Source organism: Fukomys damarensis, unplaced genomic scaffold, assembly GCF_012274545.1.
Source record: "Fukomys damarensis isolate Sample0158 unplaced genomic scaffold, DMR_v1.0_HiC HiC_scaffold_12, whole genome shotgun sequence".
In the NCBI taxonomy this organism is placed as follows: Eukaryota; Metazoa; Chordata; class Mammalia; order Rodentia; family Bathyergidae; genus Fukomys; species Fukomys damarensis.
Window position 1 is genome coordinate 22852867 of NW_022900924.1, and position 15572 is coordinate 22868438.

At 52.9% G+C, this 15572-nt stretch overlaps 1 protein-coding gene across 8 annotated transcripts in view; it reads left to right on the forward strand.

Annotated features, from left to right (window-relative positions):
- The window catches only part of Sfswap (splicing factor SWAP), a 58240-nt gene that overhangs the window by 16157 nt on the left and 26511 nt on the right, over positions 1-15572 (forward strand). For all 8 annotated transcript variants that reach the window (XM_033762487.1, XM_010604262.3, XM_010604263.3 and 5 more), the window contains 4 exons: positions 10444-10696; positions 11621-11752; positions 12569-12662; positions 13428-13599. In XM_033762487.1, the coding sequence (XP_033618378.1) occupies positions 10444-10696; positions 11621-11752; positions 12569-12662; positions 13428-13599 (651 nt within the window). The remainder of the gene's footprint in view (positions 1-10443; positions 10697-11620; positions 11753-12568; positions 12663-13427; positions 13600-15572) is intronic.

Consider the following 15572-nt stretch of genomic DNA (forward strand, 5'->3'; position numbering starts at 1 on the left):
AAATTGATGTTCTCAGACTGTGAAAATCAGTTATTGAGTGAACTTTCTGTATGTGTCCCCAGAAAACCTCTCAGAGGAACTTGTATAGTTTCTTTAAATGATCAAATCACATTTTTGAGCCCTTTAATCAGACAAATCTTGAGTTGTAGGGTTGTGTTTTATATCAGGTCCCGCAGTCTCTCTTGATGGCAGTGTCACGCCAACCTCTGTCCATCAACTGGAGACTGGATAAAGAATACCTTTCAGTGTTCTGGAGATTGCTGCTGGCCCACTGCTCCACGGGGTGGGTTTCAGGGGGCACCTCAGGTGAGGATCTTCTTTAGCAGCCTTGTGTGGCCTCGCTTGGTCCAGCCCAGCATGGAGGGACATGTCACCCATCCCACTCCACTGCTGTCCTTGTCCAGTGTGTCTTGGATTTGCTCAAGTCATACCAGTATTCTTGCCTGTCCACAAGATCCTCTGCAGCCACGATGCTGCCACGGAGGAGAAGGGCACAGTTAGGCACAGCTCAGTCTTGCAGCATGTGACCAGGATGGCAGCACCAGCAAGAGTGGCCACTCTGACGCGACATCCCATGATCTGGTGGGGTCGGGGCCCTGAGTGAGCTGGAGTGGTTCAGGATTTCTGAGGGCTGGGCAGATTCTAGACTGCATGGCAGGGCTCTGGTGCTGCTCACACAATCCTGTGTCCAGCGGGGCAAAAGGTCCTGCTCCTCCTCCTTCCACTTCTGCCCACAGCAAGAGTGAGGCATGCGTGGAAAAAGAAGGCATCAGGTGGGTCTGACATGAGGTGTGTAGCCTCCAGACACTCCTGTGTCAGCCCCAAGGGGCACCAGGAGCCCCCTCTGAGCAGTTTCTGAGAGTCACCACAGCTGCCTCTCCAGGGTCCTAGGAGGCCTGAGGTGGGTCAGATGGCCTTATTGCAGTTTCCCAGGCGAGCTGGAGCTGAACTTGGAGATCTGAATGCCATTAAAACCTCAAAGAAACCAGGAAACACCTGTGCTGAGGTTCAAGTCTGTCCTTTTATGTATGGGCTGAGGGCTTTGTCTCGAGTTGGCCTGAAGATTGTGTTCCTGGGGTGCAGCTGCTGCACAGCCACCTTCTCCAGGTCCCGCCTTCCTCCCTGCACCCCCTCTTTCTTTGTCTTGTTCTGATGTCTCCTGTTTCTATGAGCTGCCACAGTATTGCCTCATTGCTCTAGTGAGTCTGCAGTGAAACACCCAAGGAATCTGGGGTCCTCTCTGGCAGGATGTTGGCCAGGCGGTGGTAGCCATGTCCTACACAGGTTGGCCACACTTGGGAAGTGTCTGTAATCACAGACTGACTGTGAAACACGATTGCCCTGTACCCGCTGTTGATGGAACATGTGTTGAAATGCAGCTCCAGTCGAGGAAGACTGATTGTGGCTTTGGCTTAGCTTAGTTCCCTGTGCTAAAGTTCTCCTGATCCAGTTGCCAGCAAGAGCTCAGTTGCATTTATGGCAACAGGCAGGGAGACCACACAGAGCACCATGGGACCCAGTCACCTCTGCAAAATAACATCATGGTTGGTTTCTCCGGGAAGTCTTTCATCTTGTGAATATTCACGAGCGTGCATTGTTATTACACTGTTGAAGGTCTATAGGCCAATTCTAGCTTAGTGTTTGGAATGCTCTGCTCTGGGGACAGACAGCTGTGACTTGGTCCCATTTCTGGATTCTCCCAGAGCCCTGCTTGTGTTGGTAGGAAAGGAGACACTGGAGAGTGGGGCAGACATAGCATGCTGCGCTGAGTCCTCCTCTTCCTCTGATGGTTGTGGTGTCACTGTGGGGTCTGGTATGATATCTCGCTCATGGCTCCTCTACTGTGTTGTTCTACATTCTTTGGGCAAGCATAGCCTTCTTGTCTTCTAAAACACCGGCTTTTATGCAGGAGAGAAATAATACTCACAGGCAATGAAGTAATTTTCTGAGGAGAAATTTATTTGCGAGTTTTCCCCTAGGAAAATACTCCAGAAAGGGCTGGGGATTTAGCTGAGTGGTTCTGCTGCCTGCCTCATAAGCACAAGACCCAAGTTCGATCCCTGGTACCAAAAAAGAAAAAAGAAAATACTCCAGAAAGTTAGCTGTTTTGAAAATTCCTAAAGTCACTTAAAGACTCACCTAGGCAGAGCCATGCTCTTGGGCCCTGCGAGGCCTCTGTAGCCTGAGAGCAGGGGTGCTGTGCACAGTGGATTCATGACTGAGGACATGAGGAGCAGACATCTGGGGGTAGAGAGGGCATGGCCTGCATCACAGACTACAGCCCTGGGTTGAAATGGGAGCTGTGCTTGAGTGGCCAGGGCGAGGTCTCCCTGGGACAGTCACGGATGTTTCAGTGTTCATCTGTGTGTCTTGTGCCGAACTCTGACCTGTAGAGCAAGGTGGGGGATGTTGGTGATCTCATTGTCTTCTCTCCTGCTGTCTGGAAGCCATAGGTGTGCGAAGCCACACCTGCAGGCAGAATCCACGTGAGATGCCCTGCAGTGGGAGGCAGGGTTGGCCTGGGTTTTCTGTGGGGAGGCTTGCTTGCAGTGAGGTGACCGTAGGCCGAGACAGAGTGGGAGGGGAAGCCTGCCACAACACCTACAACAGGCCAGGATGCACCCCGGGGGAGGGGTCATGGGCTTAGAATGATGGACTTTCAGTCCTCACGAAGGGAAGATTGGACTTGGTTGTGTTTTATTTTTGGGGTTTTTTTTTTTTGTTTTTTTTGTACCAGTGATCAAACTCAGGACCTTGTGCTTTAGAGGCAGGTAGCAGAACCACTGAGCTAAATCCCCAGCCCATGGACTTGGTTGTTTGGCTGACCAAGACCCAGCCTCAGAGGACTAGAGTGAATGTGCAGGGGAACAAGAAGGCCACTGTCTGTGGGAGTCCCATGACACTCCACACGTCCCTCCCCTTCTCAGTAGGCTGGCCCATGGCATGTCACTGCGCAGGTGTGTGCCACAGAGGGCTGGGCCCTGTGTGTTCGGTGGCCATTTGTGCTTCTGGGCACTATGCACCTCAGGGACAGCAAGAATCACAGTAAAGGCCGTGTCTGCCCTAGTGGGCAGGATGCCCTCACTTTCCATGGGATGTGAGGGCAGTGGATGTGTGGGCTGTGTCTCTATGCACATATTCTCACTAACCACATAGCCCAGCGAGCTGGTGTGTGCACTGACACTGACACAGGACAGGCAGCGAAGCCTGAGCTAGAGCAAGCATGTGGGAGGCGTGTGGCAAACATGCTGTCTGGGAAGACCTCGCTCCTGCTGCAGCCCCCAGCCAGCTGTCCCCACTGGACACAAGCAGAAGCAGGGCAAGGCGTGGGGCGTGGGCCTGGGACTTGGGCAGTGCAGGAACAGCAGGGGCTTCCCTGGCTGAAAGCATTGAGAGGGATCTGGGTACTGGGGAGAGGAGAAAATGGGGAGACTGTAGAGAAGCTTAGAGGAGAACGGCCGCTGAGCTCCTGCACAGCGACAGGCAGAGCAGCCTTGGTTGCCTCTGGAAGTCCCTCACTATCATGGGTCTCTTTCCCACTCTGTAGTCAGGTTAGGGTATCATATCAGTCTGTGCCCCATTCGTAGGGTGTTCAAAGGTTCTTTGTTGGTCAAATCACTGAAACCTGGGGTGGGTTGGAGGGGGGCCTGTTTTATCCTAATAAAATCATGAGCCAAAACAGGAAGTTATTAATAAGTATAATTGAAAGCCAAGTGACTTGAGTAATGACAGAACCTGGTGTGACTGTAGAAATCTAACCCATCAGGTGTGTGGTCAGGACAGGCCGGGGGCTGCTAGTGTAGGCTTGAGACACTCGTGTGGTGACCCAGGAAGGTGTCTGCACCCCTCACTGGTGCCTGCCTCGGGTCTGCCCAGAGGTGAGCCCGGTGCACCTGCCAGGACACAGGGTTGAAAGCACGTTATCTCAAGGACTTGGTGGCATTTTCTCCCTTCTCTACCTGCAGTGCAGCTTTTTTGAAGCAGTAGGTTTTTAGCCATATCTTCCAAAGCATTCAGCTTCGTAGTCACAGAAACAGTAATTCTTTTCTCATTCAAATTGAATGTTTGCATACATTTTAATTAAATACATAATTCCAGTAAGTTTGGTTGGAAAAAATAGTGAAACAGAAAAGCTTTACGCTAAAAGCAGAAGTCCCTGCCTTCTAAAGGAGCTGCTCTCCTTGGCGCTTGCCCTGGCATTGGCGGCCTCCACACCAGCATGGTGGAGCCCCCAGCCCATCAGGGGAGCCCTGCCTCAGGAAGAGAGGGAAGAGCAGGTGAGCACCTAGGGTGGTGCAGGTAGGGCCTGACAAGAACCAGCACACCAGGAGGGCAGGGCCAGGAAAGCAGCGCCCTGGAGCTGCGTGCCATAGGTTCTTCACCCCACCACGGATTCCCATGTGTTGACACAAGGTGGAAGCACCAGATACATTTAGGAAGGCAAGGACACTTAAGGAAGAAGATTTTTTTGTTGTTGTTTTGATGTGGGTTTTTGTTTTTGTTTGACGCAGAGACTTGCTGTGTAGTCCTGGCTGGCCTCGTATTGTGACCCTCCTGCCTCAGCCTCCCAGCTTCCAGGACTGCAGGTTTTCCACACCATGACTGGCAGGAATCCTTTGTTTTAAACGATGAGTCAGCACTATATCCTATCAGCTAATGGGAAAATGAAACTGTTGAACGCACAGAGGAGACAAGGCGGTCCTTACTGTGCTGTCAGCTCTGACAGTGGGAAGCAGACAGTATTGTGGATAGTTCAGAGCGGGGAGTGGTGGCCTGTGGAGATGGGGGCAGGGAGCTCTCACAGTAAGGCTGAGGCTGAGGCAGGTGAGGCCATCGCTGAGGTGGTGTGTGGTGGCAGTGAGGGGTGGTACAGCTGCAGGAACAGCCCCTGTCTTCAGGGTTTTCACAGTGGCGGAGGTGGTGCCCTAGGTGGGATGGAGGGCACGTGGCAGCCAGCACAGCCTGTGCTGTCCGGCTACCAGGGCTGGCTGAGCGTGCTGCCTGGACTTCCCACCGTGTGACTTGCCAGCTTCTCAGAAGACATGCTGATCTGTGTGGTGCTTATTTTGAGACTAAACTAGCACCCTGAGTCTATTCTGCACAACTCTTCAGTTGCCGTACGCAGCTCCTAGAGTGGCTCGGCAGCCTGGGCTTCTGTTCAGCAGCAGCTGCCCCCGAGTCGGGTTGGGTAGGGCATGCACAGGTGCTTCTGAGTGTTTACTTTCTACCCTTTATAGTCAAGAAAAAGCTTCAAAGGTTGTGACTGAAGATTTGTTTTCCAAGTCATACAGTTTAACCCTTTACACCGTTTGCTGTGAAACTAGAGGAACTTGGTCCCCATAAAACGCCTCCCCAGTTCCTCCCCAGCTTACTTCACAGGAGTTGCTGACTGAGGTATGTCCCGCTGCGGCTAGTCCTTCCTTCCTTTGTCCCCCATGTGAGCTGCAGGTATGAAGAGGGCTCTGGCTCAGGGACTGGTGAGCGATGCCAGCTTCCAGCCCTCGTGCACAAGGGGCAGCCTGTGGGGCTTGGTATTGGAGCCTGAGCCACATCCAGGTCTTGGCTGGTTGGGCCAGTTCCGTGGCTGTGCCATCCAGGAGGCCCACTGGCACTCTTGCTTTCTTCATGTCAGTTCTCCCGTGGGCCCTTCCATGTTCCACCCTTGCAGTGGCCGGGATGTCTGTGCCTCTGCTTTCTGTCTTGCTCCGCACCCGCCCTGTGTAAGACCCCTTAGGCCTCTGATGCTGCTCCCGTGCCCAGACAGCCTGCTTTCTATTCGGCCATCCCCTCAGAGTTTCCTCTTCACTTACTTCCACCCCTGGCACCAGCGTGATCCATTCTCTGTTCTGTGTGGGTGGCCTCTTACAGTCTGAATTTTCTTGGTCATGTGAAGGTGTTCTTGGCTCTTCCAGTGTTTCTCAGCCCCGTGGTGACCTACAGTCCTTCCTGCGTAGATCAGGGTGTGAGTCAGGTGGCTCCATGTGAAGGCGGCCTCAGACCATCACAAATGGGGGTGATTGGACACCTGTAAAGCTCATGTGAGAATGCTGAGATTTGACTTTCATGTCATTTCTGCACTGTGAGTGTTTGTTTTGTTTTTGGTACCAGGGATCCAACTCAGGTCCTTGCACTTGTGGAGCAGGTGCTGGAACCACTGAGCTAAATCCCCAGCCCTGCACCGTGTTTTGTTTGGTCTGTTCACTAGCTGTTCGAAAATGTAAAAGTCATTATGATCTCGTGGGCCACAGACAGGCAAAGGCCCACTGCTGCCCTTGTTCGTCACTGTCCCTCCCTTCTTCTGGGCTTGGCTGTGCTGCATGCTGACCAGGCTCCTGTCCCCCCAGTTTACCTGTGTCCTGAAGAGCTCAGGGGTCTGTGGTTGTGTTTTTCCCAGGCCACTGTCACAGCTCCGCAGCTATTCTGGGCCTACTCGCCTGTTCTGGAAGACCCTCCATTGCTCCTGGTGTGGGGTCCTAGAAATGTCCTAGTCAGGCCCACGTGCCTACTCATCCTTCCTCGTCGAGCTGTCTGGAGGGGGCAGTAGCATGACTGTGACAGTGCCACCTCCCCCACACAGCCTGACTGATGCTGTGCAGGCAGTGCCATCCTGTGACGCCTCAGTCCACTCCTATGTCAGGTCCTGTTGTCTGGAGTTCTGCTGGAGCACATCCTGCAGAAATTCGCAAGGGCAGATGCACAGGAAGACCTCTGAAAGGAGGACCCCACATTCTGAAAAGACTCACTGGGAAGTTCCAGAAATAAACGGTTCTTAGGTTTCAGACGGTGACCCCCGTCCTGGCCACAGGAACACAGCCATCATGTTCCACTGCCTCCCACCCAGGACATGAATTCACCATCCATTCATCCAGTGGGCCAGCATGGGGCACACAACCTGCCTGGGAGTCACTGCATCCTGTCTGCAGACAGCCCTCGCCTGGGCATCCCCACCTGTCCTGTCACAGGGCACTGTCACCTCCTGAAAAGGCAAGCACAGCAGGAGAGACAGGCGGAGGGGGAGAGAGGGTCCACCCCTGCCCAGTCATCATCACACTGCCCTTGGTTCTGGTGTTGGTCTCCTGCTGCGCCTGCTTGTAACCTTGGCGCGGCTGTCTAGAAGGATGTACACTGTTCCTTAGGGTCAGCCCTCTGCACAGTGTCAGAACACCTGGGCCTGGGCAGGTGGCCTGCAGATGAGGGGCTGCTGTGGGCCAGGCATGGTGCAGGTGGTAGTGGAGCGGGGACATCAGTGGTGCTGGTGTTGGAGTTAAGGGGCTGCTGTGCCCGGAGGCCCTAAGTGGAACACAGGTTGGGGGCTGCAGCGTTGGCCATGGCAGGCAGGGCACCAAGGCCAAGTGGAGGCCTGGAGAGGGTCTGCACAGAGGGTTGGCATGGAGAGGTGTGGAGAAAAACCCAGGACTGTGCTGGACACTGTTGCTGGGAAATCTGCAGAGCTGTCCAGATGGGGTGCAGAGTAGGCACTAAGAAGCAGGCGCGGCTGGCTGGGGCCAGAAGCATCGAGAGTAGTAGGATTTAGAGTCATGGCACTCAGGCTCCGAGACACGTCAGCCAGACAATTCAGAGATCCAGGAAGGTAGGCAGCACTGGGACTTGGCTTGGGGCAGTTCAGGACAGCCATTCATGGCTTTGGGAGCCTGGGGAGTGTGCAGATGAGCCGATTCACCGCTGCCTCTCGGATGCTCCACAACAGGTATGTGAGAATGTTCTTTCATTAATGTCAGAGACATGCCTTAGGGAGGTGTGGTGATGCGAGCCGGTCATTCCAGCACTTTAGGAGGCTGAGACAGGAGGGTTACAAGTTCAAGACCCCATCTTAGAGTAAAGATGAAAAGTGCTGCGGTTGTGGCTCCATGCAGAGGCATGGGTTCAATCCTCTGTACTGTCCAAAAATAAAAAAGTGTACGTTATTTCCCACCATAGATCTTAGAAAAGTAGTTGTTTATCCTTAACACAGACACAGGTTGCTTATGTCCCTGAGCTGGCCCTTAAGAAAAGCAGATTTTCTCAGACCCTTAGCAGGAAGCTGGTGAGATAGAGGGTTTGGGGAGATGATGATCAGTGGGGAGGAGGTGGCAGGGCTGGGTGCTCCAGGTGCAGCCAGAAGCTTCCATTCCCGAGCTGGCTGCTCCTTAGAAGACAGTAGGCACTGCCAGTGTCTGCCCTAGCTGTGCAGTACCCTCAGGCATCTTTATTGGAGAGCACCACTTTTAACTCATCCAGTCCTAGCTCCGGCCAGGCACAGCCCCACATGCCTGTCATCCCAGCCATTGAGAGCTGGGCATGAGGCCCAGAGTTTCTGGGCCCTCCTAGGTGACGTAAGAACCCCTGAGTGTGGTAAATCAGACAAAAACCCCAATATTGCATGATTTCTCTTATATGAGTCCTCTGGAAAAACATGCAAGTATATGTTTCTTTTTAACTGTGATTCAGTTTCCTCTTCAGGTACAGTTCTGTTCAGATCTGTTTTTTGGTGGTGTGTGGAGGGGTGCTTTATTTGACAAGGTTTCGCTATGTAGTTCAGGCTGATCGTGAACTCACTATGTAGCCTAAACTGGTCTCAAACTCCCAGTGACCCTCCTGCCTCAGCCTCCCGAGTACTGGGATCACAGGCATGCGACACACTGTGCCGACGGTGTACAGTTCTCTTTTGCATGTGATTACAGTGTCACAGGAGGAGGGTGGGAGGTTGCAGAAGTGCAAGTGCAGTGACTTATCCACTGGTGGACACAGCTCCTCCGTGCCGCTGTACAGGCACCCACTGTTCTGAGAGCATCGCCTGCCTAGGGCCCATCTAGGAATTGTTTTCAGGTCTGGGCTTTGTCTCCTTTCATACCTGGAGACAGCCTGTTTCTTGCTGCAAGCTCCACTGTGCATTTTGTACCTTCTGTTGCATCCAGATTTTTGAGCTGTTAGGAGTCCTGGAGACAGAGCCATGTCCCTCTGCAGAGCCAGGGGTTCCGACAGCAGGTCTACACTGCACAGCTGCACTTTGGAGGGAAAGCGTTGTGTTCACTTGTGTTCCCTGCAGAAGGCGTTGGGGTGGCGCTGTGTGCCTAGTAGTTAGCTTATCTTCATTACAAGCTGCTTTCTTTGCTCCTAGGACTGGGATGCCTTGTTTGCGCTATAATTTGAATGTCCTGGAGTTTCAATTTAGGACAGGATGGTGTGGATTTATTTTCCCTGCTGAGATGTCAGGAGTGGGTCCCCACCCTCCCAGAAACACCAGAGCCCTGTGAGGGCGGGTATGGGGCCACAGCTCCTCAGTGACTTGGCTTTCTCTTCTGAGGAATATCAGTGGCCCCTTGATTGTTTGCGGGGCAGGAGGAATTCAATTCTGCCTAGGACAGTATATCTTAGAGAGGGTATTGGGCCACCTAATTTTCCCAGTGGAAGCCTGCACTTGAGCCCTTGTGTTGCGTGGTCTAACACTGCTCAGCGCCTCCCATGCACAGCACAGCGGTGCTGTGGTCTTGCGATGCCCACGAGGCCTGGAGCACTGCTGTGTAGGGAGAGTGTGGGACTGCCTGGGGTCAGATCCTGCTCTGAAGTGTTAGGACGGTTCTGTTCCTGTCTTCCCGGTACCTGTGACAGCTAGCCAGAGTGACAGCAGAGGGGCCGACCGTGTGTTCTTGGTAAAAGCAGTGGTGTTAATGGACCTGTCATGCTTCCCTGCCTAGCTTGCAGGGTCTGCCTATTTGTTTCAGTGTTAACTGTTTTCAAGTGAACCAAGTGAAGAAATACGTACGGTTCCTTCATTGGAAAAATCCTTTTGCCGGCCCATGATGAAGGGGAAGTTAGACTCTCTGTAGCCAGAACTCCTGCCTATCTGCAACAGGATTACAAGTAGAAATCCTTGTTATGTCTTTCAACCTGTACTTGGTGCTTGCTGGTTTTGAACATTTTCCAGAGAGGAACTGTAAAGCTTTTGGGACTGTTGACTATTAGCCAGTGCACAGGGACCTCCCAACCCTTGCATTTGTGCTCAAAGTACATAGAAGCTGTGTGTGCTGCTATTGAGGACAGGCAGACTGGGTGCCGGCGGTGACTGCACGTACAGTGTGTCATGCAGGGCAGTGGTGACAGAGCACAACAGTGTTGGCTGGTGCCGTGGCTTCTGTGGGAGGTTCCAGAGGATATGGGGCGGAGGTAGTGCCCTTGCAAGCCCACATGAACCCCCGTCACCTGGACCAGCTGTGTAGGAACAGGGCAACTGGTGGCTCCCAGAATGCCCTTCCCCCAGCATGTTCCAAATGGGGAGCGTGATCTCAGGAGGGCCACTGTGGCATAGGCTTTGGGTGTCCCTGTGCCCACTCCCTCATTCTTGGAGGCCGGGTCACTACTGTTTGCTGCTGTACTGTGTCCTGTGTGGGCATGGGAGATCAGAATCCACCCTGCTCTTGCTCAGCCACCCTGCTGTCCCCACAGCACCTGTGGCAGCCATGTACTACAGCTACTACATGCTGCCTGATGGCACCTACTGCCTGGCACCACCACCCCCGGGGATCAACGTGGCCACCTACTACAGCACCCTGCCTGCCGGGGTTACCGTGTCCAGCTCCCCTGGAGTGACGACCACTGCACCACCACCTCCTGGGACAACACCGCCACCACCCCCAACCACCACTGAGACAAGCAGCGGAGCGACCTCCACCACCACCACCACCACCACCACCACAAGGTACATGCTTGGGCTGGGCCCTGGGACCATACACCACCTCCACCATCAGAGCAGCAGCATTCACATGCCCCCATGTAAAAGGCAAGATTGACCAACAGGAAGGTTCTCCAGAAGCTAGGCATGTCAGTGCTCTCCTATGATCTCAGCTACCCAGGAAGCCGAGGTGGGACTGTCAAAAGTTTGAGCCCAGTTTAGGCTACTTAGTGAGACCTTATCTTAGAGAGAGAAAACTGTTTTAGCAGTGAAGTCTGGCCACTTGAAAGCATAAGTCTCTCCTCACTCCCACCGTGCTTCTGTGCTCCAGGGCTGTTCTCATCTAGCCCCTCACTGGGCAGGGCCCTGTGATAGAGCCCACAGTAGTCAGCAGAACACAGGGTCCCTAAAGCCGGGCACCCCTTAGTTTATGAGCCATGTGGTGGCAGAGTGAGGCAGTGATGGAGATTCAAGAGTGCTCAGGGCCCACAGGTGGTGCTGTGTCTCCTGTTCAGCAGAGGTTTTTGGGGCAAGCCAGCAAAACACCTAGATGCCGGGCCGGACTGACTTTGCCAGTTGTGCTGAGAAAGACAGGTAGGAAGGGTCTTGAGTTGTACTGCATTCTAATGCGACAAAAAATTGCCAGGTGGCCCACTCGGGGTTATTCCCAAGAGGTAGCTCTGGGTGGGAAAATGTTCACTGGGCTGAGACTGAACCTGCCCATTGCTCCTGTAGTCCTGCTCTTCTGTACAAGTCCATTGTCACTGTTAGTGGTGCCCTGGCCTTGTTAGTGTTGGGGACCTGTCATCTTCAGAGCCTCCCACAGGTGTCATCTTTGACCTTCCTGTTCCTATGGCCACTGAGGCCATGAAGACACCAGCAGCCAGCACTGGGCTCTGTCCCTGCTGGGTACAGGAGGTAGGAGGTGGCTCACCACACTCTTCCCCACAGTGCTCTCGCTCCTGTGACTGCCATCATCCCCCCGCCCCCTGACATTCAGCCTGTGATTGACAAGCTGGCAGAGTACGTTGCTCGGAATGGCCTTAAATTTGAGACCAGCGTTCGTGCCAAGAACGACCAGAGGTGAGAGGAAGAGTTTTACGCACTGGGCTTGGGCCTGATGAAGTGGTAAAGCACTGATGTAGCATATCTGAGGTCCTGGGTTCTAGTCCCAGCACTGAAAGGAAAGAACTTTTTAAGCATGTTGGGTAAATGTGATTTGGGGTTTTGTTTAGCTTTTTTAAAAATCTGAACAAGTAGCTGGACACACCTATAATCCCAGAAGTCTGGGAGGCTGAGGCAGAAGGATCATCTTGAGTTGGAGACCATCCTGGGCTACCTAGTGAGTTCAAAGCCTGATCTACATAATGAGACCCTGTCTCAAAAAAGAAAGTCAATCCCCAGTATCAAAAAAAAAAAAAAAATCCAGCCGTGTAATTTCTTTGTGTTTTTATCTTTTTCTTGTTTCAGATGTCTTTAGATAAACATATTTTTATCTTGTTAAATTACTTAAGAGTTGGAGGGGTTTCAGCTGTGAAATGAAAGTGTGGATGCTTCCAGAGATGAAAAGTTGCTATTCATACTTTGTAAGGATCCATCTGAAAATCTAGGCACAATCCTCTCTTAAAAAGTTAATCGTGGGTACTGGGGATTTAGCTCAGTGGTTCTGCCACCTGCCTCACAAGCATAAGGTCCTAAGTTTGATCTGCAGTACCAAAAAAAAAAGTTAATCATGGTCTGTGCTTTTTGAACATGCATCTGCTCCACGTCGTGACCCGTGCCTCAGTTTCCCTTGAGTGTAGGGTGCAGCTGCAGTTACTGCCGAGCGTCCAGGATGTGGCTCTGGTGGCTCCCTTGGACCTCATGCTGTCTTCTGAGTGCTCTGCTCTCCATCCACAGGTTTGAGTTCCTGCAGCCGTGGCACCAATACAACACCTACTATGAGTTTAAAAAGCAGTTCTTCCTCCAGAAGGAAGGGGGTGACAGCACGCAGGTACGTGTCCAGCCTTGGGGCAGAGGCCATCTCGAGACCCTGTGCTGTCAGTGGCTGAGGGGCTCATCTGGCCAGCGCTGCCTGCCACGTCCCTGGCGTGTACTATCCCCACCTCCCAGAATGAGACCTGGGCTGTCTCCACTGCACCATCCCCACAGGGTCACAGTGTACTGGGAACTGCTCGTCTCATGTTCCGAACATGAAGCTCCCGTTTCTTCATGTACTGGTCATCTTGGCTGCCGGCTTTGTGCGGCTCCTGTGGACCAGATTCGAGGACTGTGCTTGTGTTCACTGAACAAATGCCTGAGCGGACACTGGTGCTGTGTGCTGAGTGCCAGGGCTGCTGGCTGCCAGCTGCCAGCGTGAGCCTGTGCCTGAACACCGCTACCTGCCCAGCCCTGTCAGCAGTGCTTTGCCGTGTCTGTGCGTGCAGCAGCCCACCCTCCACCTTCGCGCTCCTCATGGCAGATACCCTGATGTTCACTACAAGCTCATCTGAGACATGGAGGCCCTGATTATCAGTAATTTCTGAAAGCTTTATCTCCAGTTGCTCAAACTGAAGGAAATTGACCCATCAGCAGGCGCTGGAGATGATTTAGGATTCGGAAAGTGCCCTCCGTAATCAGGCTCCCAAGGAGAGGCATTGTGGCCTGATTCAGGGCCAGCACCTGCAGCGTGGGCTCTTCCTCTCCTCCTGTCTCTACATCCCCTGAAAGGCAGAAGTGCCCTGGGTGATAACATGTGTTTGATGTCTGATCCCTGCAGCCTGTGTCTGCACCAGAAGAGGCACCCTCAGAGGCCGCCTCAGAAAAGCCAAGTGACGCTGGGGAGGACAGTGTGCCTGAGGACACCGCTGAGGCAGGGGGCAGAGGTGGCCCCAGCGGGAAGAAGGATGCATCGTCCAGTAAGGGTGCAGTGGACGGGAAGCTAGTGAAAGGTGAGTGACGCACCCTTGGCACAGGGCAGGGCAGGCTTTGGCCCTGTTGGTAAAGCTGGGCTGTGTTTACTCAGAAATGTTTATGAATTTGCAATTATGGTTTCATCCCTTGCAGACCTGTGCAGACAGTGGCATGGGGAAATGCATATTCTTCCTTGTCAGGATCCTGTGAGCCCCTCCAGCAAGCAGTGCCCACACTTGCTCTCTCCCTGTCTTAGCCACCCTGTTCTGTCCCAGGGGTTGGTGTGTCAGGGGCTACTGCAGGAAATGCAGAAGAGCAGACGGTTGTCCGTTAGGAAAGAGTGGGGCTGTGCAGAAAGGTGTCAAGACCTGTAGGGAGGGGACACAGCTTGGGTGCTCAGTGAACTGGACGTGATGCAAAAGTGTACACAGCACACAGGGGGCCTGTTGGAGAGTCTTGGTGGCACAAGGACCTGGGGGAGAGCTGCAGCAGGAGAAGAGTGAATGGGCAACAGCACCTGCCTTCAGGGGGGCCTTTGTGGGGAACCAAGCTGTCGCAGACAGTGACTGTCCAGAATGATTCCTGAGCACATGCATTCATCTCCTGCCCTTCCCGGCTCTGGTGATGGAAACCCAGAGCCAAAGACCAAGTAAGGGGTGGCTGGAACCACCACAGCAGAAACCAGGGCAGGGCCACTATGTGGTCAAGACACTTGGCCCTGGGACTTGGTTCACAGGAAGGGAAAAGATAGCTTGGGATTCAGGGACATTGACCGCAGAGAGCCACTGTCAATACGGAGGGTGTCAGGCAGGATGTGCTGGGGACACCCCAGCGGCAGTCCCCAGGAAGGCCCTGCACTCAGCACCTCTGCCAGCTCATCCTGCAACCCGGCAGGGGAAATGCGCTCAGGGTCCCTGTGCATCTTCTGAGCCTAAGGTTTGATCGACACAAGCGGAATCCCTGAAGCCCATCTGGAGGGATGGGAGGGATGTTCTCATTGGTAACCTCTGTTCTCATAATCAAAAGTATTGTGAAACTAGCCTGACTAATAACTCACATCTGCAAAAGACTGCTTAGAAATGAACTGCAAGCTTAAAACACAAGGAAAACACTGAAAGAGACAGCTTCCCAGAAATCTCACAAGAAAAGAACAGGTGTGGAGAAGAGATATCCAGGCAGAGTAGGGGCAGGCTGTCCTCACAGGGGCAGGAAGACGGCCTGCGCGTCCACTCATGTCACGGAAAGTTCTGTAGCAGAAGCCCCTCTGGAGTGTGGAGTGTGTGTTGCCAGTGCTGGAGCAGGAAGCTTAGGCGTGCCAGTGCTCCAAAATCACAGCCACAGAGCTGAGGACAAGGCAAAGACTGCTTATCAGAAATCAGTAAATGGTGCAGGCACAGTGCTGTATGCCTTTAACCCAGCTACTTGGTAAGAGGCTGAGACAAGGATCCCAAGTTCAAGCCCAATCTGGGAAACTCCAAAAAGGGCTGGGGGAGATTTTATTCAAAGCAAAGCACATTAAGCACTGAACTCAGGAACCCTGGAGGGGCTGGGTGCAGGGTGTGTGTTCATCATCCCCAAGGCCCTTTGTGCATCCTGGCACCAAACAGGAAGGGAAGGAGAACGAGCCCAGGAGGAAACTTAAGGTGCATCGAGGGAAAGCAGGAAAAGGGAACCAGTAAAAATCTAAGCAGAAATACATGAAGAAATAATAAGAACAGACCAGTAAATGCCCAGTCATCAGGCCTGTTCAGTAGAGAAAAAAGCAAGTCCAGAGATGTAAATGAGCAAGAAAAATTATAGATTTTTTTTAAGTACACAAAGATTTTATATATACAAAATTGTAAGTTGGAATTTGAAGATAAGTGGGAAATATTCTCAAAAGAAAATATAAATGCTGACATTAGTTCAAGAAGAGATAGGAAACATGTCGCTCTGTAGGCCCAAAGGAGTTTGAGATATTGGGGAAGTGCCCCGAAGCAGACAGGCTGAGCCAAGTTAAGGCTGGCTAATT